This window comes from Orycteropus afer, unplaced genomic scaffold (genome assembly GCF_000298275.1).
Source record: "Orycteropus afer afer isolate SDZICR_OR568_19922 unplaced genomic scaffold, OryAfe1.0 scaffold00109, whole genome shotgun sequence".
NCBI lineage: Eukaryota > Metazoa > Chordata > Mammalia > Tubulidentata > Orycteropodidae > Orycteropus > Orycteropus afer.
Window position 1 is genome coordinate 1,523,343 of NW_006921696.1, and position 24,745 is coordinate 1,548,087.

The window sequence follows — 24,745 nt, forward strand, 5'->3', positions numbered from 1 at the left end:
CCATGGGTATCTTCTGTGTCTGTGTTAATTGGTTTCCCTTTTCTTTGTTGAAGAGGGTCTGTGCAATCCTTCTGCCTAGTCCGCCATCTTGCCGGAACTTCTGTCAAAAGCAATTCTTGAAACACAAATTATATACCCCTCAAACTTCCCTAGTGAATCCTTTAAATAAAATGGTAATATTTTTAGCTTCCAATATTTTGACTGAATTCCAGCAAAAAACATTTAAATAAAATGGCAATAGTATTAGCTTTCTATGTTTTGAGAGAATTTCAGCAAAAACCAGATTCAAGTGTATACATACGTATACTGTACTCAGCACTGAACAATTAAAAAGTGCAAGCTGTAAAATACCATATAGGGTATGACTGTATTTTTAAAAATAAACAAAAAACTTAGAAATATATTCATAATATGTAAAGCTGAGAATAGAGAAGGGTATATATAGAAAGATGGGTACTAAACTATTAACACTGGATTAGTGGCAAGTAAGACAAGATATATTCAGTTTTTCTTTATATATATTTATTGACCTGTTACAATGAACATATTTTACTTTATGCTTTTAAAAATACATATAATGAAGTTTTAAAAAGGGAGAGGATGTGAGCAGATAAAGAGCACGGTATACCGGAACTGAGATATTCTGCTTTTAGCCATATGAAGTCACTTATGTAATAGAAGAGTTAAGTCTTTTCTTTCTCTATAATAATAATGACACACTTAGAGAAAGTCCTATACTTAGATACATTTTCACATCCTGTTTTAACCACCCTATGAATAGGGAGAAAATTATAAAAGTTAAACAGAGACACCATGTACCTTGCTGGAGGTCACACTATAGAATCATGTCTCCTGCCTGTATGCGCTGTGCTCTTGCCAAAATAAAACATTTTGTATATGATAAGGGTAAAGACAGAAACTATGATTCTGTGGCAAAAGGTAATGAGTGAGGTTAAAGATAACCTCGGGGCAAAGGCATTCACCACTTAACTCTTCATGTTTTGATAGGAAGGATAGGAAGCAACCTTGTTAAGGTTATGGTAAGAAGTTAGTCTCTATAGTTAAAGTTGTTAGATTCTAAGAATGTTCCCAGGAGCTCTGGTAATGTAGTGCCTAAGGCACTTGACTGCTAACCCAGAGGTTGGTGGTTCAAATCCACCAGCCACTCCTCGGAAAGAAAGTAAGTTGGGCAATCTATTTCTGCAGTGATAACTCCTTGGAAACCCAAGGAGGGGTCACTATGAGTCGGGTCACATAACAACATCAAAGTCCCCAAAATAACCACCAGTGTCTCATGACCTCCTAATGCCAATTCCCTGCAACAAAGCAGAACCTACAATGTCCTGAACCACAATCTAAAACTACCGTAGAATGCAGTATTCAGTTGTTCTGGTAGTTTTCAATATGGTCTGGCTTTCAGACCCTTAGGAGCTCTGGTAGCACACTGCCTAAGGAATCTGACTACCAACCAACCACTCCTGCTAACCAGCCACTTCTCAGAAGGAAGGTGGGCAATCTACTTCTGTAGTAATACCCCCTTGGAAACCCAAGGAGGGGTCTCTGTGAGTTGGGGCCAACTCGACAGCACATAACAAGAACAACATTCAGACCCTGGGTGGTAGGAGTGGGGATTACTTTAAAGCATTTAAATTTCAGTTTTATTTTAAACAGCTCTAATAAGGTACATAAAAGTCAGAAAGTAGATTTTATCTAGATTAAGAATAAATGAGATAATTAGAACATGAAAATTGTCTAACATCAATTTTAAAACCAGCTGGCCACCATTTTCCATGAGACCATTGTGACCTAAAAATGCAACAGACAAATTTTTCTTTGGGAGGAAATGCAGAGTAAGTTGGGAGATGACAGAGAAAAGGCCTAAGTTTACAGTGTTTGGATGATGACTGGGTATATCTGCTAATCATTCATTGGAGAAATTATTTTTAATAACTTTTAAGTGATCAAGATGTTTCAGAGAAATGATTCACTGACAATGGCACTATTTTTGACTAGAATGTGAGCCGGCCCCAGATGTAAAACTTGTAAACTCCCTAAGACATCGTAACAGGAACATGGTATTAACATTTAATCTACATTAAAGGGATTTTAATTTATACACATTCAGAAGGAATGCTTGCTTGTTAAAAGAAGGAAATATTTATGAAATTGGTCTTCGAGAAAAAAGAAAAACTTCATGTTGTTTTATTTCACCATCACAGTTTGAAGAAAGTATCTGTTTTTATATGCATATTTACCTTGCACCTCAGGGAACCGGCTTAGGTAAGAAAAATAGATTAAAACACTGGGAGGACAGGTATCTACAGTTTAAGTCCTTAAATACAGATATGAGCAAATAACTATCTTTTATCAGTGTTTAAGATTTTAAAGGGTATACGGGTAACATCAGTGCATTTTGAGATAACTAGATTCTCAAACTAATTTAGACAAATATCAATAACATTTTTTGAGGATAAAAAATGAAATTATAAAAATAAAACTGAGATTTAAAAATGTAACAGACAAAAGATAAATGAGTTCAGAATATGGTTCATACCCTCTGTTTGCATCTTCCAGTTCACAATGTATGTTAAAGAATCCGTAAAAGTATGACAATAAAACATCAATTGTGTTTATCCTTGTGTTAAATAAAACTATTGGTCTGTGAAGTGAAATGCAGCCGTTTGATTTGTAAGCTCTATGCAAAACAGCCTAAATCAGAGGAAAAGACTTTTATTAGTACCTGACAATGTTATTGATGAGTATGTAACAGCAATGAGCCTGCCTACATTTCTGGCAGGCAGCATCTATATTCCTACAAACCACTGATGGGCTAAACAAGCTATTAATGACAGTTGCCTTTCAACACTTAAAATGGTCAGACTGTGCTGCTTGACCACAAGGACAAGTAGGTCATCACTCTCAAATGTTACACAATATAAGAAACATAAATGAGATTTCTATGGGGAGAAAACCCACAGGTATGGCTCCAGAGTTCTTTTGCTATTCAACTATTAATAAAAAGCAACTCCCATTTAAAGTTGTAAACACTTGTAACCATTTTTACTAAAAGATTTATTATCACTTATTTAATTTTCTGCCTAATATTAAAAACAAGGTATTAGTCCTAGTGTCCAACTACAGCCTTGAAAAATAAAACTTAACTTCTGACATTAAAAAAAAAAAAAAAAGTAGCTCTGTTACTTTTGCAAAGTAAGAGATGAATTTTTTGACCCTCTATAAACCTGTGGAATGCTCCTCTTTCTGGGTTTACAAATGACCAACCAATCAGTCATAGTTTGTACAATTATACTCAAAGAGTACACAGGAGAAAAATTTAGATATTTCATCACATTCAAGAAGGCCTGTCACCTAGCATTACCATTTTTGCCCATGCCTTTTAATGCATTTTACTTCTTGGTGGTTCCTGGACAAGTAGCATTACTATTACTTGGGAGCTTCTTAAAATGCAGAGCCTCAAATCCTATCTTAGATCCAGAATCATGATCTGCAGTTGAACAAGATCCCCAGGTGATTCACGTGCACATTAAAATAGTGAAGCACCTTGTCCCCAATCTCAACCCATCTCCACTCATTTGACTTTTCAGAAAAGAAAACTAAGGAAACATTAGAAACTTCATACTGATCAGGATAACTCACTTCATTCCTTCCTAAGGGGGCCAAGCATAGCAGTCCTTCTTTCAAGCCAGAAAAAAACCACAAAACTATTTTGACCTCAATAACAAAACGTGCTATTTCACATAGTTCAACTTACTATTTTCTGTTCTCAATCCCTCTCTTAAGAGGAAAGGACAGTATTATTTTTATAGTTTGTATAGTTGTTATAGTTTGTTTATACTATGATAATAGTTATATTATAATTAAGTGGCTCTATCTACTGTACTTTTCATTATCATAAAAATAAAAATGCATGTCAGTATCACCAATTCTACCTGAGTGAATTAAAAACTGCTAGAAAGTAAACAACCTAATTCCCATTCAGTAGTTCACTAAGGGCTACTCAAAACCAAGCTCACTGCCATAGAGCTGACTCCGAATCATATCCACCCCCATTGAGGTCCCAAGGCTGTAATTTTTTAAAAAAATTTTTATTGTGATTTGGATGGAAGTTTACAGAACAAATTCATTTTCCACACAGCAGTTTATATACATTTTGTCTCATGACATTGACTGCAATTCCCCACAACGTAACAGCTCTCTTCCCACTTCATCCCCATAGTTACCTCTTCCCAGTGTCCTTCCCGCCCAAGAACTCCCATCCCCTAAGTTATCTCCGTGTGTATACACAGCTCTTCTCTTCTCCCATGACTGATCACTCCAAGGAGTACATCTACTTGATATAAATGTTCACCTGATATGCCTGTCTATTGTTTGGCTGGAAACCACAGGAATGAGTTCAATTCCAGACCTGAAGAGTGGTTAGGGGCAATAGTCTCAGGGGTCTTAACAGGCTCTACCAAATCAGCAAACCTGATCTATTTTTTCATGATTTTCAGTTGTGTTCCACATTGCTCTCCCACTCTATCCGGGATCTCCTGAACCAATCCCCCTCCTAGTGGTTGACAGTGGTAGCTGGGCATCATCTAGTTCTTCTGGTCTCACAGTCATACAGGCTGAGGCTCACATAGTCTACCAGTCCCTTGGACTAATTGTTTCCATGCATCTTTGGTTTTCTTCATTCTTCTTTGCTCTGGATGAGGAGAGACTCATCGTTGCATCTAGATGGCTGCTTGCAAGATTTTAAGATCCCAGTCACTATTCACCAAAGTAGGATATAGAACAATGTTTATGAGTAGTATGTTATGCCAACTGAGCTCGACGTCCCCTGGGACCATGGTCCCAAACCCACAGGTCCAAATTAACTACTCACTCCCTCTGGGTAGCTGGCTGTGGTCAAGAAGTCACCACAACCTTGTCTGCTCTACTATAGACCTGGACATTCTTACAGCATGTACAAATATGCTTGTAGAAACATCATCTGCCAACCCTATACATGGTCATGGGCACACTACCCCCTGCCTAGACATACCTGACCATTTAGCCTGTCCACTTATCTATCTGTCCCTAGATCAATGTTTGCTATCACTAATAACATAGTACTATATATGCAAAAGGGTACACCTTTGTTTGTACCTCCCATGTACCTCTCTCTGTCTTCTTTTTCCTCAATGCCACCATATTGATCACTCAGATTTGGTACATTGCCCTTCTCTTCACTCATTTATTATGTTGAGGAATTTCCCTTCTATTCCTCTTTTGCTGCGTTTTTAAAATCAGGAATGGTTGTGGAGTTTTATCAAATGCCTTTTCTCCTTCAAGTCATAAGATCATATGGTTCTTTTTATTTTACTTACGTGATGGATTGTGTTGATTATTTTTCTAACGTTGAACCATCCTTGTATACCTGGTATGAGCCCTACTTGGTCATGATGCATTATTTCTTTGGTAAGTTGTTGAAGTCTATTGGCTAGGGTTTTGTTGAAGATTTTTGCATCTATATTCATAAGGGATATTGGTCTGTAGTTTTCCTGTTTAGTGATGTCTTTGCTTGGTTTTGGTATCAAGGATTTTGCTTGCTTCATAAAATGAATTTGGGAGGATTCCATCCTTTTCTACGTTCTGAAATAGTTTGAATAGGATTGGTGTCAGTTCTTCTCTGAATGTTTGGTAGAATTCTCCAGTGAAACCGTCTGGGCTAAGGCTATAAATCTCTACAGAAGCAGACCTCCCCATCCTTCTTCCATGGAGCAGCTGGTGGGTTCGAACCACTGACTTTTTGGTTATCAGCCAAATGCCTTAACCATTATACCACCAGTCCTACATTATCCAGAATATTTCATCATAAAATGTAAGAAAATATGGAGTCAATTTTCTCTGGATAACAGAGAACTCAGAGTCAATTATTTATACTTTTAGAGTATCACTAATAAAAGAAAGTCAGGCGCAACACTGCCACTCAATAACCATCCACCTCGACTCATTCAACCCTTCTGTGTTAACACAGATTCATAAATGAATCTTTATCAAATAAAAATCAATTACTTCTTTAAGGTCACTTAAAAACCTAATTAAGCACAACTTTATAAGCAGTATTTCCACTTAGACTTGCTGATGAATCCTGCAAGTCATAGGATTCAAGGTCTATTCAACAGTGATTTCCAACATTTTCCATCATGAATTTCTCTTTGTGAGGCAAAAATTTTCATGTCATCAAACCCCTGTTTTCAAAATGGTGGTATTCTTTCTTCTAAGGTAATCTTAGTAGAACACAAACATATAAAACAGTGATAAAACTTTATAGAACATACACACCAAACATACACACAGGAATATAAGTATGCAGAAATCTGATTAAGACTGGTGGGTCATGTCAATGTCAATATTCTGGTTGTGATATTGTACTACACTTTTATAAAAATCACACCTTGGGAAAAAGTCGGTAAAGGGTACATGGGATCTCTTTATAGTTTGTTGTTGTTGTTGTTGTTAGGTGCCGTCGAGTCGTTTCCAACTCATAGAGACCCTATGCACAGCAGAACGAAACACTGCCTGATCCCGCGCCAGCTCCATGATCCCTGCTATACTTGAGCCCATCATCGCAGCCACCGTGTCAATCCATCGCATTGAAGCCCTCCCCCTCTTTTGTCGACCCTCCACCCTACCAAGCATGACATCCTTCTCCAGGGAATGGTCCCTTCTGACAACATGACCAAAATAGTGAGATGAAGTCTGGCCATTCTCGCTTCCAAGGAGCATTTCAGGTGCACTTCCTCCAGGACAGATCTGTTAGTTCTTTTAGCAGTCCATGGTACTTTCAGCATTCTTCGCCAGCACCACAACTCAAAAGCATCAACTCTTCTTCGGTCTTCCTTATTCATTGTCCAGCTCTCACATGCATACGAGGTGACTGGAAATATCATGGCTTGTGTCTGGCGCACCTTAGTCCTCAAGGAGACATCCTTGCTCCTCAGCACTTGAAATAGTTCCTCTCTTTATAGTAACTATGTATAAATGCCTAATCATCACAATAAAAATTTTAATTAAAACATATCTATTGTTATTTTCTGGGTGTTCTGGTGGTGGTGTAGTGCCTAAGGCATTTGACTGTTAACCAAAAGGCTGGCAGTTCAAATCCATCAGCCACTCCTTGGAAGGAAGTTTGGATAATCTACTTCCATAGTCACACCGCCTCTGAAACCCAAGGAGGGGTCATTAGGAGTCAGATCCAACTCCACGGCAGTGTGTCTATTTGTTTGTTTTGTTTGTATTGTTATTTTCTAGTTCCACTGCTTTTCCTTAATCTCACTCAATAAATTGTGAAGGAGATTTTCACAAGAATTAGTATTACAAAAAGAGATTAAGTAATGGCTGGCTATACAAAGCACCAGGAGCTCTGGTAGCATAGTGCCTAAGGCACTTGACTGCTAACCAGAAGGCTGGCGGTTCAAACCCACCAGCCACTCCTCTGAAGGAAGGCTGGGCAATCCTACTTCTGCAGTGATACTGCCTCGGAAACCCAAGGAAGGGTCGCTATGAGTCAGGACTGACTCGACAGCACATAACAACAACAACAAATCTTTTGGAAACAGGTTGCCAAGCCTTACTTCCAAGGTGCCTCTGGGTTGGTTTGAACTGCCAAATTTTCTGTTAGCAGTTAAGCACTTAACTGTTTGTGTCACTCAGGAACACTAAGTAGGAATAAAACCAAACACCAAACTCACTGTCGTGGAGTCAGATCCAACTCACAGCGAGCCCTCCTTGGGTTTCCAAGGCAGTATCACTATGGAAGTAGATTGCCCAACTTTCCTTCCGAGGAGTGGCTGGTGAAGTTGAACTGCCAGCCTTCTGATTAGCAGTCAAATGTCTTAGACCCTATGCCACCAGAGTTCTTAAGTAGGAATAAAGAGGATTGGAAATACTATTTAAAAAGTTATCTTTCACCCAAATCACAATAAAAATTAAAAAAAATAAATAAAAAGTTATAAACACAAAGGTAATCACTAGAACAAATATACAAACCTTCCTAATTTTATTATTTTAAAAAAAAAAAGCTCTTGAGAGATCATTTCCAATAGCAACTCCATTCGGCACACCAGGTATCAGCTTTTGTTATAGATTAACTTTTCAAGGATATCTGTATAGTAAACAGTCTTGGAAAACAAAGAGAGTGTCTCCCCACATGCCAAAGGGCAGATAGGTATAATAAAGGTACTGTCTTTTCCTTGGAAAAAGGTTGGGTTAGTTTTCTGGCAGCCCCTTAAAAACAAAGGTTTCCTGATGTAAGAAGAACTAATGCAAACTTGAAGCTCACAGTGCCTGTTGTTGTTGTTGTTGTTATGTGCCATCGAGTCAGCCCCGACTCATAGCAACCCCTCGTTGGGTTTCCGAGGCAGTATCACTACGGAAGTAGGATTGCCCAACCTTCCTTCCGAGGAGTGGCTGGTGGGTTTGAACCGCCAGCCTTCTGGTTAGCAGTCAGACGCCTTAGGTGCTATGCCACCAGAGCTCCTGTAGTGCTTAGTAATAAAGCCTTTGTCTCCAGTCACTTGTGAATCTCAGGTCTTTTGCCAGCATCTATGAAACTATGGCAGACATGCAAACAGGGTAAACTTCAGAGCCTTCACAGTTCTTGACAATAACAAAAACAACATTCTCAAACAGAGAAACACAGAAAATATAATGGTACACATAGAATTATGGAGTGATTTCCAGAATATACTGTTATGTGAAAAACATTAAGCATAAAAAAGTATGAACAAATGCTACCTTTTATGAAAATAGAGAAAGGGAAGAAAGAGTACATCAGTAAAATTGGCTACCTATGAAAAGTATAGAGGAATAGGCTAGAAAGGAAGGAATTAACGCTTCTCAGAAAATACCACTGTGTAAACTTTTGATTTTGGAAGAATTCTAATGATCAAACATATGCTTACTCTTCACTTACTGACTTTCTTATTATTTGACATTTTACATTTACAAAAATATTTAAAAATCTACCACCTAACTATTTTGCACAATAACAATATACATCTGGTAGCAGTACAAACACCGAAGTGGCAAGGCAACAGTTACACTGATTGTATGGTTATGGTATGTGCCAACTTGACTGGGCCATGATTCTTAGTGGTTTGGCAGTTACGTAATGATGTCACCTGGCAATTATATAAGGATGTAGTCATTCTCCATTTTGTGATCTGATGCAGTCATTCTTCATTTCCACATAATGCCAACTTTCATATAATGACTTGGTCTTTGGAATCCAAACATGTCAATAAAGGAGGAGTGGGTATAATTAAATTAACAAGAACAGGAAGAAAAGGCACCTAAAACTGAAGGTGAACAAAAACAAATGAATGCAACTAGATTTCAAATAAGTAACATAAGTGCACTTAGGGGAGAAAACTGCAAACAAATCTTGCATTCTTTTTAGTACATTTGATTTTCACAAAGTATGGGTGTAGTGACTCTAAAACTCCATGCAGGATATGACTGAACAAATGAATGATTTTAGGCACCAGTGTTCTTATTTTGAATGAAAGGAAATACAAATATGAAATGAAGGAAGGCAAGGAAAAACTCAGTGGTCTGAATTGGAATAGAAGGTATGTATGATTCATGAGTTCTTAAAAATCTATCACTCGATCAACAGAAAGTTGGAAAGTCCTAGAAATAATGAAATCCCAGAGACAAAGACAATATCACATATTCAGATGTTGACTTCTAAATATAATTTCCCTTTAAAAAGAAATTGTGAAGAAATGGTTAATTCCAGGAATAGGACAGAGAAGATACTGTAAGATGAGCCTAGAACATGTTGTACCAGAAAATAAGAAGCTGCTTTAAAAAAAAAAAAAAAAAGATGAGAGCATGTCAAAAGGACCTATAGGCCCTTGTGAAAGGATATTCACTGGACAAATTTGGGATAATTTGTGTGTCAAAAAGTTAAGGAGAGTAATTGACAATAACATATTTCATAAAACAGATATCCATGAGTCCTTGTTCATAATAAATAGATAAAATAAGAAAGACGGTTGAGCTCTTTCTTACAGTATAATACTCATTGCTAAGTGTGAAGGAAAAAGCCAAATTAGAAAATCTCCGTTTCATAGTCATCAGGAAAGCATCATCAGTGGATGATGGCAATAAACACACATGGATAGTGGACAAGGAGAGTAGATAAATTTCTCAAAGTAAAATAAAATGATATTCAGCAGTATATTGTAAGAAATTTAAGTCAAGAATGAAAAGCCAGACAGTCCCCAGGAAACACTGTCACCATAGAAAATGAATGATAGGAGAAAAGGCTGAATAAAGGGCTTGAGAGTGGGACACTAAATAAAGTAAATCAGCCCTTGAAAAAATTCCATGAGAACACAGTCCATCTAACTTCCCATTCTTTTTCTATACACCCATATCCACTTCTCCCTCGCAGGGTTACTTATAACTATATACCAAGAAGAACCCATAAGCATCCAGTACAAAGACAGTGCAACTATACATGTGTCCTTGTGACTAGTATAGCATGTTGCATCTGTCATTTTTCTAAACTGAGGTAAATTTATACTGAGTTTTTATCCTCTCTTGTTATAGTGCTAATTTTGTATGATAGTCCAAATAAATAATCTAGAAAAGACAAAGAATGAAGAAGACCAGATAAAGAACAGATTGATTCCTAATATGTGTGATACTCTTCTCATTTCAATTTTTTACCATGTAACTTTTCAAAATCAACCTATTAGGTATACTTTTAATTGTATATGGGCTACACTGTCTATTCAAAGAAGGGCTATGTGTACTAGAAAGGAGGGCTACAAAGTATATGCTCAGGATGAAGTGGAAAAACACAAACTTCAGGAGCCCACAGGAACTAGACATTTCATTAATGTTCAAACAGTAAATTGCAACTTCACTTCCCTCTTTGGGAGTTATGAGGACAGTACCAACTATTAGTGGTACATAAAGCTATGCACACATACACATATAGGCATATACTGTTCAGATTTACATACCTAGTTTAGTGGATAAACTAAACTATGTCAAGTTACAGAGTTTTCAAACAACTTAGATAAAATGCATTAAAATTATCTTCATCTCACTACCTAACTATGTAATAATCCTGGCTCTCCCATGGCATAGTGCCTAAGGCATTGGAGTGTTAATCAAAAGTCTGGCGGTTTAAACCTCAGAAGGAAGACTGGGCAATCTATTCCATAGAGATAACTCACTGCTGTGAAGTTGATCCCCACTCACAGCGACCCCTCCTTGGGTTTCCGGGGCAATATCACTAGGGAAGTAGATTGCCCAATCTTCCTTCCAAAGAGTGGCTGGAGGGTTTGAACCACCAGCCTTCTGGTTAGCAGTCAAATGCCTTAGGAACTACACCACCAGAGCTCCCAAAAGGGTACTTGGAAGGGGCACCACCTCAGAAACCCAAGGTGGGGTCACTATGAGTCAAAATCAACTCGGTGGCAGTGAGTTACCTGAAATGCATTACCTTTGAAATATGATTGCTGTCTACGGAGCCACATCAAAATTAAACATAACTTAGGGTCAAGAATAGACTCAACTTGAAATCCACCAGATGGCAGTGAGTTTGGTGAGTTTGAGAGTCAAGACTAGAGAAGAACGAATAACAACACACTTATTCTTGACTTTAAGTGTCTACGTTTCTTCAAAGGTTTTTAAATCTTTTAGCTGGACAACGCTTTCTTCATATGAAATCTTCTAAGAAACTTTGACAGTTCACACAGCAATACAAAAGTGTAACTATTCTGGTTAAAGTGGCCACCAGAAGTATGGAGCCCCATCTGCTTTGGGAAACTACCTTGGCAGCCCAAAGCACTGTTAGAAAACTGCTTAACCAAATCACTGTTCTCAAGTCAATTTTTACTCATAGCAATCTTACAGGACATGCCCTATAAGATTTCCAAGGCTGTAAATCTCTACAGAAGGAGACTGTCACGTATTTCTCCCATGGAGCAGCTGGTGGATTCGACCTATCAACCTTTCCATTAGCAGCAGAGTGCTTTAACCACTGTGCCACCAAGGCTCCTATATAAGATAAGTACAATGTAAATCTGTTAAATAGTGACTGAAAATTAGCTCTTACTAATTAAGTGTTAAAAAATATGAAATTTAAAGAAACAAACTCATTATTTACTTAGGAACATGAACAAAGGAAATATGATTTTTTTTTTAATAACTAAGAATTTACAAGAGAAGGATAAAATACAAGTCATTTGACACTATGCTGTTCTGCCTTTGTTATAAGCCACCTATTTATATGATTGTGATGTTTCAGATTAACATTTTTATTCTGATGTGCATACATCCTAAGTATAGGATAAACCTATATTCATAAACCAACTATAAAGTGATAAAAAGAGTTTTAGGAAATACCTCTCAATAATGAGAATAACAATGTTATTTACTTATTTCAAATCCTGACAAATATATAGTTCAACATTTCTAAGTAGATCATTATATCTCACTTTTCAATAAACAGGATGCAATTTTAGGGTCATTTTTAAAAGGCTAGGTTTCCTGTTTCCTTTCTCTATTGAAAGGAAAACTAAAAAAAAAAAAAAAAAAATCCTTCCAACTTTAAAACTACCAGAAATGAAAATGAAGCTGCCTGTTGCTATTATTTGCTTTTGTGGAAGAAGAGCAAAAGCACATTAATAGTTAACAAAGCTAAAGTATGATACACGAATAAAGCCTCGGATTAAGAAAGTACTTAGACTGTATTTACAATAGAATCTCTAATTAATTATTCAACATTTGGATTTGACCAGAAACCAGAGCACGACATTATAATGCTCTGTTTAAATGAGCTACTTAATGATGTAATGAACACTCAATATGGCAAGCTCTGTGAATTTTGGACCTGTTAGAGTGCAACAGTTTTTCCAATATTTTGATCAATGGACAGATTTTAATGTTAAATCAGTTTGGATTTCACTTGCACTTTAAAAATGTTTACTTAAACCCAAAATTTTGCATCTCAATTACTTTATATTCCAAAACTGAATGGAGTTTCAATCAATGTATTATTCATAAAGCAAAGACATCAGGAAAAACAAAGCTGTGTACTTCTTTCAAAGCTGTTAAACTGCTAAAACATACCATATTTATGCATGCAATATTTGATTGTGTCTTTCTTAAAACACAAGCTTGTTTTGTCAGATCAAGATATGCCAAAAATTCTACACCAAACAATTTTTGTTTATAATTAAAGCAATCATCAATCCAAAGGTTGTCATCCATTTTATTTCATCTCTACATAAAAAAAGAAGCAATTTTTAAAAATTTAAAATTCCCTTGAAATGATAAGATAAATGAAAATGTAAGAGCCTTCACATAATAACAGTAAGCTGACCCTTTGGGAAATGGTTGACTTTCTCAATACAAGGTATTCAAAGCTCATTCAAAAGTGTTCTTTTAGAATGCAGATATCAAAGATGATGCAAATGTTCAAGAGAAAATTAGAACTTACCAGATGTTCTAATCCAGCTTTGATGTTTCCAGATTCCCTAAAATAGAAGAATAAAAGTTCTAAATAGTTGCTAAACCTTTGTCTGCTGTAATTTATGCTTACCTCAAAAATGTTTTATAATCCCTTATAATTTTTCGATGCATCTTTACCAATGTTCATAATTATGCTGTTTATAAGTCTAAAATAATTTGCATCAAAAGGCAAAAATAATTTTTATATCTAATACATGTACTCTAAAAAAGGTATTCCACTAACAAAAAGAATTATAGATTTTTCAATCAATAGAAAACAAAAAGGATTCAAGTATATTATATTATTATTTTACTATTTGTTCGAAACTATTTTTTAATTCACACTAGCTTTTATATTAGAAGTTATGTTTTTTCCCAACATTTATTCTGAAAACATTCAAACGTACAGCTATCCAGCAATTGACAACAATTCAGTAACTGACATTTTACTGTATTTGCTTTATGAAATATACATCACTGTAGCTATCCATCAATGATTGCATTTTTAAATAAATACTTTGTATGTAACAAATGTTTGTGAGTACATAAGTAAATATCTAAATAACATTTTTTTCCTGACATTAATTTTTTTAACTTAGTGGACATTACAAACCAGGATTAAAATTATTACAATACTGAAAAACAAATTATCACCAAAGAAAACAAACATCAAATATCATGTTTTAAGGATGTAATTTATTGCTTTTCATTGAAAAGAGGCTGTTGATGGGACTAAAACTACAAATATTTGTGCAAGTAAAAAAGTTAATTTAAATATGCCTTCAGTGAAATGCAGCATATAGCTGGATTTTTTTCCCCCTATTTCAGACTACACTATTTTATTAGTGGTAAATGGACTTTTAACCTTTCTCACTCTGTTTAGCCAAGCAGTATTTTAGTTCTATTATAAATACCAAGCCTTATCTCAATACAAAATTATAATTCTACACATTGCAGAAAACAATTAAAAAACCTTCCATCTACCAACAACACTGCTGCATTCATGAAATTTAATCTTTTCACCACTTTTTTATCTGCTTGTTTCTTTTCTCTATTTTGTTGCCTCCTATACTTCATTTGCCTAAAAGATACCTTCCAAATATCTCACTCTGCTCTGCTGCTCAGACAGTATACTGATGGCTTCCAACCTTTGCTCTCAATGCTCAGTCTGGCCCATTGGGAATAAATTGCCACCTCTACTGATTAGCACACATCTTTAGCCATTCTATTCTCTACTTCTTGTTTCTGGTATCTTAGCAATACCATATATGCAATATTTAGAAATTTAAAGGTTTCTGCAACCCATCCTCTAGATGTAACCCTAATGATAAATAACAGGAATAAATTATAACAAGTATGATAGAAGGCTAATATCTACACAGATGATTATTTCTTCTTTTTTATTATTACAAAATCAATGCTTTTAATGGATTTGGAAGTTAAATGGAATTTTTAAGTTTTTTATGAGAGGCATTCCTATGTATATTTGTGCAATTTAAAATCTCAAGAAAAGAGAAATAATGCACATAGTGAAAATGTGAGTACTACAAATACACATACATGCATATAAGAATTCCTCCCATCAGTGACTCAAGTTCTCAGTCTGATATTAGCTCTGTTTATCTACCTAGAGATATGCTATGCACTGTGTCTATCTTTCCCCCTTCTGTATTTTTTTTTTAATATTCAAACAAAAGCATATTATGCACACCAGTTTGTATCTTCATTTGGCAATATATTTTGGAGTTTGTGTTATATAACATATCTACTTCACAGTCCTCCACAGCCACTGTCACATAATGGTTCTTATTAGAAAATAATATTGCAATTAAAAAGTGCAAAAATACTCAGATTCAAAGTTGTTGTCATTGTTTTTATGTGCTGTCGAGTCGGACTCGACTCATAGCGAGCCCTCCTTGGGTTTCCGAGGCAGTATCACTACGGAAGTAGATTGTTCCATCTTCCTTCCGGGGAGTGGCTGGTGGGTTTGAACCACCAACCTTCTGGTTAGCAGTCAAGTGCCCTAACTACTATGCTACCAGAGCTCCCAAAGTCTAGAATTCATTATCTGAAACTGTTGGGGTTAGTTATGCTTCACCAGAATATTTCAGATTTTAGGAAGGTAATAAAGTATATATACTGTATGTTACATAACATTGCGAGTGGGGAATGCAGCAGTACCTCATCATCATATATGTTGCGAAAGAAACGTATGAATGTCCACAAAGGGGAGATAAACAAAGACTATAAAAGGCTTCATGTCATGTCAGGGTAGGTTTTGACATCAACTGAGTTAGCCACAACCTTGGGGAAAATCTCCTACTTTTCTGAACTATTTGTATTTTGAAACTGAGGATAAAGAAAAAAGTAAGCTAATGCTTTCCTATGTTTCCAACTGATCCTTTTTATTTTTCCTCATCATGATTTGGGAGAAAGTTTACAGACCAAAAGACAGCATTTCATACACATTTTGTTTCAAGACCAAAAAAGAAAACCACTGGTATTGAGTCAGATCCGACTCATAGCGACCCCTCCTTGGGTGTCTGAGGCAGTATCTTTGCGGAATTAGATTGCCCAATCTTCCTCTGAGGAGTAGGTGGTGGGTTTGAACCACCAGCCTTCTAGTTAGTAGTCAAATGCCTTAGGCACTATGTCACTAGAGCTCCTTTGTTTAACAACATTGACTGAAATTCCCCACGATATAACAGCTCTCTTCCCACTTCCTCCCTGTAGTTACCTCTTCCCTCTGTCCTTCTCTCCCAGTGGACTCCCAACCCCTGAGCTATCTCCCTGTGCAAACACTGCCCTTCTGTTCTCCCACCACTAATCACTCCAAGGAATTTATCTACCTAATGTAAACATTATTTATCGAGAGATTCTATGGGCAAAATATTGAATGATGCAGGAAACATCAAGAGAAGATGGCAGGAATACACAGAGTCACTGTACCAAAAAGAACTGATGGATCTTCATCCATTTCAGGAAGTGGCATATGATCTAGAACCAATGGTAATGAAGGAAGAAGTCAAAGCTGCAATGAAAGAACTGGCGAAGAACAAGGCTCCGGGAATTGATGGCATACCGATTGAGATATTTCAACAAACAGATGCCCCATTGGAGGCACTCACTCAGTTATGCCAAGAGATTTGGAGGACAGCTACCTGGCCAACTGACTGGAAGAGAGCCATATTCATGCCCATTCCAAAGAAAGGTGATCCCACAGAATGTAGAAATTATAGAACAATATCATTAATATCACTTGCAAGTAACATATTACTGAAGATAATTCAAAAACGTTTGCAGCAGTATATTGATAGAGAACTTCCAGAGGTTCAAGCCGGATTCAGAAGAGGACGTGGAACAAGGGATATCATAGCTGTTGTCAGATGGATCTTGGCTCAAGGCAAAGAATACCAGAAAGATGTTTACTTGTGTTTTATTGACTATGCAAAGGCATTTGATTGTGTGGATCACGACAAATTATGGATAACATTGAGAAGAATGGGAATTCCCAAACACTTGATTGTACTCATGAGGAATCTGTACCTTGACCAGGAGGCTGTCGTTCGAACAGAACAAGGGGACACCACATGGTTTAAAATCAAGAAGGGAGTGTGTCAGGGTTGTATTCTTTCTCCACACTTATTCAATCTATATGCTGAGCAAATAATCCGAGAAGCTGGACTATATGAAGAAAAACATGGTATCAGGATTGGAGGAAGAATCATTAACAACCTGAGATATGCAGACGATACAACTTTGCTTGCTGAAAGTGAGGATGACTTAAGGCACCTACTGATGAAGGTTGAAGAATACAGTCTGCAGTATGGATTACATCTCAACATAAAGGAAACAAAAATCCTCACAACTGGACCAATGAGCAGCATCATAATAAATGGAGAGAAGATTGAGGTTGTTAAGGAATTCCCATTGCTTGGTTCTACAATCGATGCCAACGGAAGCAGCAGTCAGGACATTAGATGACGTGTAGCATTGGGGAAGTCAACTGCGAAGGAACTGTTTCAAGTGCTGAGGAGCAAGGATATCTCCTTGAGGACTAAGGTGCGCCTGACACAAGCCATGATATTTCCAATCGCCTGGTATGCATGTGAGAGCTGGACAATGAATAGGGAAGACCGAAGAAGAGTTGATGCTTTTGAGTTGTGGTGCTGGCGAAGAATGCTGAAAGTACTGTGGACTGCTAAAAGAACTAACAGATCTGTCCTGGAGGAAGTGCAGCCAGAATGCTCCTTGGAAGCAAGAATGGCCAGACTTCGTCTCACCTATTTTGGTCATGTTGTAAGAAGGGACCATTTCCTGGAGAAGGATGTCATGCTTGGTAGGGTGGAGGGTCGACGAAAGAGGGGGAGGCCTTCAGGGAGATGGATTGATACAGTGGCTGCGATGATGGGCTCGAGTATAGCAGGGATTGTGGGGCTGGCGCGGGATCGGGCAGTGTTTCGTTCTGCTGTGCATGGGGTCGCTATGAGTCGGAAACGACTTGACGGCACTTAACAACAACAACAACAAATGTAAACATTCACCCCATATGCCTGTCTATTGTTTGGCTGGAACCCACAGGAGTGAATTCAGTTCCAGACTTGAAGGGTAACTTGGGGCCACAGTCTAAGGGGTCTCACTGAGCTCTATCAGACCAGTAAACCTGGTCTTTTTTTTTTTTTTTTTTAATGATTTTGAGTTCTGTTCCACATTGTTCCTTCACTCTATCCAGGATCTCCAGCACTGATCCGAACTGATTCTTTAAATAAAATGATGCTTAGAAAATATGTGTTTTTAATGGTATGCCTGAAAAAAAGGTCAACTCTCTTTCCCTCACTACCAAAGGTAACCAACTGTAATCAATCACAGGTCTTGGCTAACCAAAATACTTATTTATCACAGGTCTCTTTCTGTCTTCATAACTACTATCTTATTTCAGGCCATTATCTTTCTTCATTACTGCAAGAGCCCCTCAGGGTCTCCATGGCTGCTGCTTTGTCCCATGTCAATGCATTCTCCATAGACAGCAAGATCTCATTAAAATATAAACATGAGCATGCCATTCTTTTTTTAAAAGTCTATAATATTCCACTATACTTCAGTTTCCCTGTTCCCTCTTCTATACCCCAGAGGCACAATGGTTAAGTACTTGGCTGCTAACTGAAAGGTCAGCAGTTTGAACCTACCAGCTGCTCTGTAGAAGAAAGATGTGGCAGTCTGCTTCTTAACGATTATAACCTAAGAAACCCTATAGGACAGTTATACTCTGTCCCATCGGGTTACTCTGAGTGGAAACTGTCTCGATGGCAGTAAGTATCTTGCCAAAATTAGTATCACATGTAAAATAACATGTACACCCATGCCAAACTACTAATCTGGGCTTATTCACCTATGAACTATTTGCACCCTCTACCTGAAATGTTTCTTTTCTCCCACATCCACTAAGCCTCCTCACTTATCTAACAAAAATCATCCCTCAGGACTCAACCTAAAGCTTACCTCCACTGGGGAAACTTTCTATAACCTACCATCTCACTTCTCCTCAAATGAATCAAGAACTCTTTCCATGTGTTCCCCTACCATGATTACCAGGCTTCATCACAGATTTTATCATACTTTATTATAAACGCCTATTTCTTTTCCACTGACAACACATAGTGAAAACTCTTGATGATATGGATTGAAAAAAAACATACTGCCGTCCAGTCGCATCCAAATTATAGCAACCCTCCTTGAGTTTCCGAGACAATATCAGTACAGAAGTAGATTGCCCAGCTTTCCTTCTAAGATGATATGGATTGCATTGTTTATATTGTTATATCCTAGTACCCAACACGGTGCTGGAATCAGAGTATGTATTCAATTAACAAGGGTCTGGCATCTGACAGTCATGAAGACAAACTTAGGTGGAGAGTTAGTAGCACCCAGCTAAGGTCTCTTGAAAGTCTAACCTAATCCCATCCTATCTCTGCACCACACAGAGACCAAGGCAATTGCAACAGTGAGTGACTGCCTGGGCCAGTAGTTATTGTGTGAGTGTGGGTGGGGTGGGGTAGGGGGTTGTTATACTTCCTTTTGTATGTACTATTTTTGAGGGAGGAGAAGGGCAAGATGCTTCAGGATTTCCACTCTCATTCTTAAATTAACCTGGAGAAGCCTAGCCCTTTACCCCTCCACTCAGATTGAAATTGCCAGTCAAGGCTTCTGAATGCTGCAAGGAAATAAAGGATGAGCCCACTAAGAAAATTTTAAGACATCTAAGATGCATATAGGAGCTCTGGTGGTGTAGTGCCTAAGGCACTTGAATGCTAACCAGAAGGCTGACGGTTCAAACCCACCAGCCACTCCTCGGAAGGAAGGTTGGGCAATCTACTTCCATAGTGATAACGCCTCAGAAACCCAAGGAAAGGTCGCTATGAGTCAGATCTGACTCGATGGCAGTGAATTTGTTTTAATTTTTTTTTTTATGATGCGTATGGCACAGGAATAGGATAGGAAAGCAACAAATACAGTGATCACATACAAAAAAAAATAGACTGAACAAGAACATAATTTAGGCATAATAATGTCCTCAGACAACACAGATTTTCAGAAACATGAATATGTACACAGAGTTATGAAAAGGAATCAATGAAATAGTCTGAAATTAAGGATCCAGAGGATGGGTTAAAAAGTATAATAGATACAGACAGAGAATGAATTAGTGAGCTACAACACAGGGTAGGATTCTCCCAAAAGACCTAGGGAAGGGATGAAAAGAGAATAAAGTTAAGAACAGGAGATTTATTAACATTCATGTAATGGAAATCATAAAAGAAAAGACAAAATAGAAGAGAAGAAATATTTAAAGAAATAAAGACAAAGTTTCCCAGATATAAAAATACTAAAATTTCATATTGAAAGGACACACAGAGTAGTGAATAGGATAGTTAAGGAAAATGCCACATCAAAATATATTATAAGGACACTTAAGTATCATAGAGAAAAGTCCAAAAGCTTCCAGAAAAGAAAAGCAGATTCCTTCAGAAAAGAAGAATAACACTGACATCTGACTTCTCAACAGCATCAGTGGATAAAAGAAGACAATGAAGTAATTATTTGAAGTATTTCCAAATTAAAGTGCTAAAGGAAAAGAAGTGTGACTATAAAATTTACATACAGCTAATGAAGTATTATGGAGCTCTGGTAGTATAGTACCTAAGGCACTTGACTGCTAACCAGAAGGCTAGCGGTTCAAATCCACCAGCCACTCCTCAGAAGGAAGATGGGGCAATCTACTTCCGTAGTGATACTGCCTTGGAAACCCAAGGAGGGGTTGCTATGAGTCGGGTCTGACTCGACGGCACATAAGAAGAACACAACAACAATGAAGTATTATATAAATAGAAGGAAATTGTCAGCATATAAAGTCTCAGAATACTCACCACACAAAGATATTCTTTCTAAGAAGTCCTGAGGAATGGAACAAAGGAAGAAGAGAAATACATATAGGAAGAAGCAACTAGATGAAACAGGTAAGAGTTGGTCTAGAAGTTAAAAATTATTGTAATCTAAGCAATCAATGATGAAAAATAAAACTAAGAAAGTTCATTCATAACCACCGGGAACTAAAACACCAGAAAATACCAACATGGGTGGGGCTAGGTGAGGCTAGTCAGAATGAAGCAAGGCAGGAAAAGTTTGGGAAAGAGATCAGAGCAGTGATAGCACACTTAAGAACTTGTTCTGTTTTGTTCAAGGATTAAGAAATACATATGTATAAGCTTTAGATAACTGCCTCGGAAACCCAAAGAGGGGTCACTAGGAGTCGGGCGACTGGATGGCAAATAACAACAACAACAACAACAACAACAACAAAGCTTTAGATGGGGGTGCATATAAGTATTTTATGTCACAATGTATATTTTTTAGGTGTATACTATAAAACCAGTAGAAAATTCTACCTACCCAAAACAGAAAAGAAAAAAAGATAAAAGCAAGCATGATAAATGGGAAAAGGAGATATGAGTGATGATACTTATAAGTCCTTCTACAATGGAAATTACATTAATGTAAATGTGATAAACTAATCAAAAGATTTCAGATTTGGTAAGAAACAAAATCCAGTGATATATTATTTATAAGAGACCCATAAAACAAAAATATTCATAAAGGTTTCAAATAAAGGAATAGAAAAAGACATAACCAGACAATAACCATATTGTCATAACCAGACAAATATGAACCAAAAGAAACCTGAGATAGCAATTTTAATATGACAAAATATATTTAAGCCCCCCACACACAAAAAAGAGATAAAGGACATTTAATCCTAGTGAAAAAATCCAATCTTAATAATAAAAATAATAAGCTAGAAACCTTTTCTATGATTTAAAAGCTGCACATGCAGCAAGTAAAGGTGACTGTGATGAAAATCAAGAAGTTATCATTTATATCCAGAAGGTTTGCATACTCATAAAGCTTAAAATATATTATAGATAAGGACACCAAGGTTTAATCAAGTTTTCCATGAAAAAACCAGCTTTCTTTAGTTTTACTTTGGGCAAAAACACAAGGAAGTTAGCCATTTCAAGATAATAAAGATGAAGCATCATGAGTACATTAAACAACAAGATAATCCTAGTTCTAGAAACAGAATATCTAAATTATAATTTAAGCTCTACTACAAAACACTCGTGTGAGCTTGGGCAATAATAATCCAACTTCTCTGAGGCTCAGATTGTCTACCTATGATGTGAGAATTATATGCAGTACCCAAGTTACAAACAACATCCATTCCTAAGGGTATCTTAAAATCGAATTTGTAAGTAAGCTGGAACAAATGCATGTGGTTCTTGTTCACCCTTACTTTAGTGCAAAAAAAGACTCAAAGCCTTTTCCATGATTTAAAAGCTGCATGTGCAGCCAGTGAAGGTGATTGTGATGAACAATTTGTTGGGAGCAGAGGTTGGTTCAATAATTTCCTTAAAGGGCAAATGCGAGTTGTCCTTAAGTCAGATGTCTATACACTGAGGGTTTAACTGCATATAATACTTGTCTTACCTACCACATAGGGTAGCTGCGAAAAATTAAGCAAGACAATGTATATGAAGAGATACAGTAAACCTGTGAAAGCTAGAACTTGTGTAAGGCCTGTCAGACAAGGAATATTAAAATATTTTCCACCAAAAGAAGAAATAGCAAAGTGGTAAGACTGCACTCTGTCAAAGGTAGAAAACTTGTAAGATCCGGAAAAACGAGGCAATCTCTTTGAGTTCCAGCTCTCACAGGTTGCACTGTGTATTCTAAATTATAACACGCTACAGAAACCCACCAGCCACTCCTCGGAAGGAAGGTTGGGCAATCCTACTTCCGTAGTGATACTGCCTCGGAAACCCAAGGAGGGGTCGCTATGAGTCGGGGCCGACTCGACGGCACATAACAACAACAACAACAACAACAACAGAAATGTTATTATGATGAATAATATTTAAATACAAAAGCCTTACAAGTGATTTCAAAAACCTTAATGAATATTAAAAATAGAGAAGCAAGGTCTAAGACATTGATAGAGGGATCTTGCAACAAACGGTATAAAACCTGTCCTGTTTAGTGGTCTATCTCTTGGGTTGTCCCTGTCATGACTTCATCAATATTTGTGCAACTCCTTTTGCCCTGTGCTGAAAGCAGACTTAATTCAATTATAGGTCTCAAAACTGATAAAATGGTCCTGAAGTGGAAAATGGGAAGAGATTATTGGCAAATGAATAAAGATTTGTATCGAACTAACACACAGGAGTACAGCAGGTCTTTTTTTAATCATTCCCTGTCTTAAATCTTCTGGGAACCATGAGTTTCCCTTCCCCTCATTCAGCACATTGATTTCTGAATTAGACTGCAATATTAAATAATTAATATACTTGCCATGATTGATGTTTTGCATTAGTTGAATATTAGGTTATCAATCAAAATCCACTTGGTTTAATGTAATAATATTGAAAAAGTGTCACGGGCTGTTCATCCAATTTGTAGTTGAGGCAGCACAGATAGTAATGTTGGCCTAACACAAGGCTCTGAAGCAGGAAATGCAGTGGCTCAACATGTATGAGGCAGACATTTTGAAACTAACTGGGACAAGGCTGAGGTTGTTCTAAATAAACCTCGTGGCACCTGTCGGTTTTAATCTTAGGTCTGCTTCCAGCAGGAAGATGCCATGCATCAATCATATCGTGGCAGGCAAGAAAAAAATTAAAGCTAAGATGCTATTTTACCTTTGTTGCAAACAAATTTCATTATTTTGCCAAAATAAATATGTTCTAAATCCAGAAACAATTGCTATGACAAAGCTATTAGATATTCCCTCAAGAAATTTCTAAACAAAAAGACTGAGGTATTTTTTAATCTCATCTTACTAAGAGATTGACTTTAAAACAAACAAAAATAAATCTATATCTATATATACAGATATATATATATGAAAACATCACACCAAAGTGATCATTCAGGTTTTTAATAGTTTAGGGAGATAAGGTGAAGGAGCAACAATTAATAATGGTATTAATTTTGAAAAAAAATCCTGTTCCTTCTGATGATAGCATTTCCTTTACTCTCAATATTTTCTATCTACATTCATTAAATATCAGCTTAGAAAAAATGTTTAATTAATTGTTCCCCCTAGTAAAAGTACATTACATTCTCATCAAACCTATTATATCAATTCAAAATCTATTATGGATTTACTAATAACATTACAAAACCAATTTTTTTTTTAGTGAGGAGTAGAAACTTACCAAAACCATTCCATAGAACAAGCTGAAAATCCAGTGTTTCTTTATACAATACTTATAAACCATAATGCAGATAACTAATTGAAGTAGCAATGAAGTATCATTTCATTGACCAAGTCTTTAATAAATAAAAGATTAAATATGTTTACAATTAGTAATGTCTACGTATCATGCTATATAAAAATGTACAAACCCATTTACTGAAAACAGAATAACTCTTAAACAATAAAAAAAAATTTACAATAGGTCTTTTTGTCATGAACTAAGACTATTTTTCACTGTAAAATGATTACCATGCTGCAGTTTTCTACAGTTACAAGAGATAAGATGAAAGTTAATTACTCATTCTCTCTTTCATAAAGCACAATCTACATGATTTGTTTTTCTACATGATGGAAGTCAAAGTTTTTAAAACCCTGGGTACATAAATTAAAAAAAAAACACACCTCCCATCA

At 36.7% G+C, this 24,745-nt stretch overlaps 1 protein-coding gene across 1 annotated transcript in view; it reads right to left on the bottom strand.

The window, feature by feature from the left end:
• Positions 1–24,745, bottom strand: part of RSRC1 (arginine and serine rich coiled-coil 1) — a 500,806-nt gene that overhangs the window by 337,090 nt on the left and 138,971 nt on the right. The window contains exon 3 of the mRNA XM_042781342.1: positions 13,514–13,550. Within this exon, the coding sequence (XP_042637276.1) occupies positions 13,514–13,550 (37 nt within the window). The remainder of the gene's footprint in view (positions 1–13,513; positions 13,551–24,745) is intronic.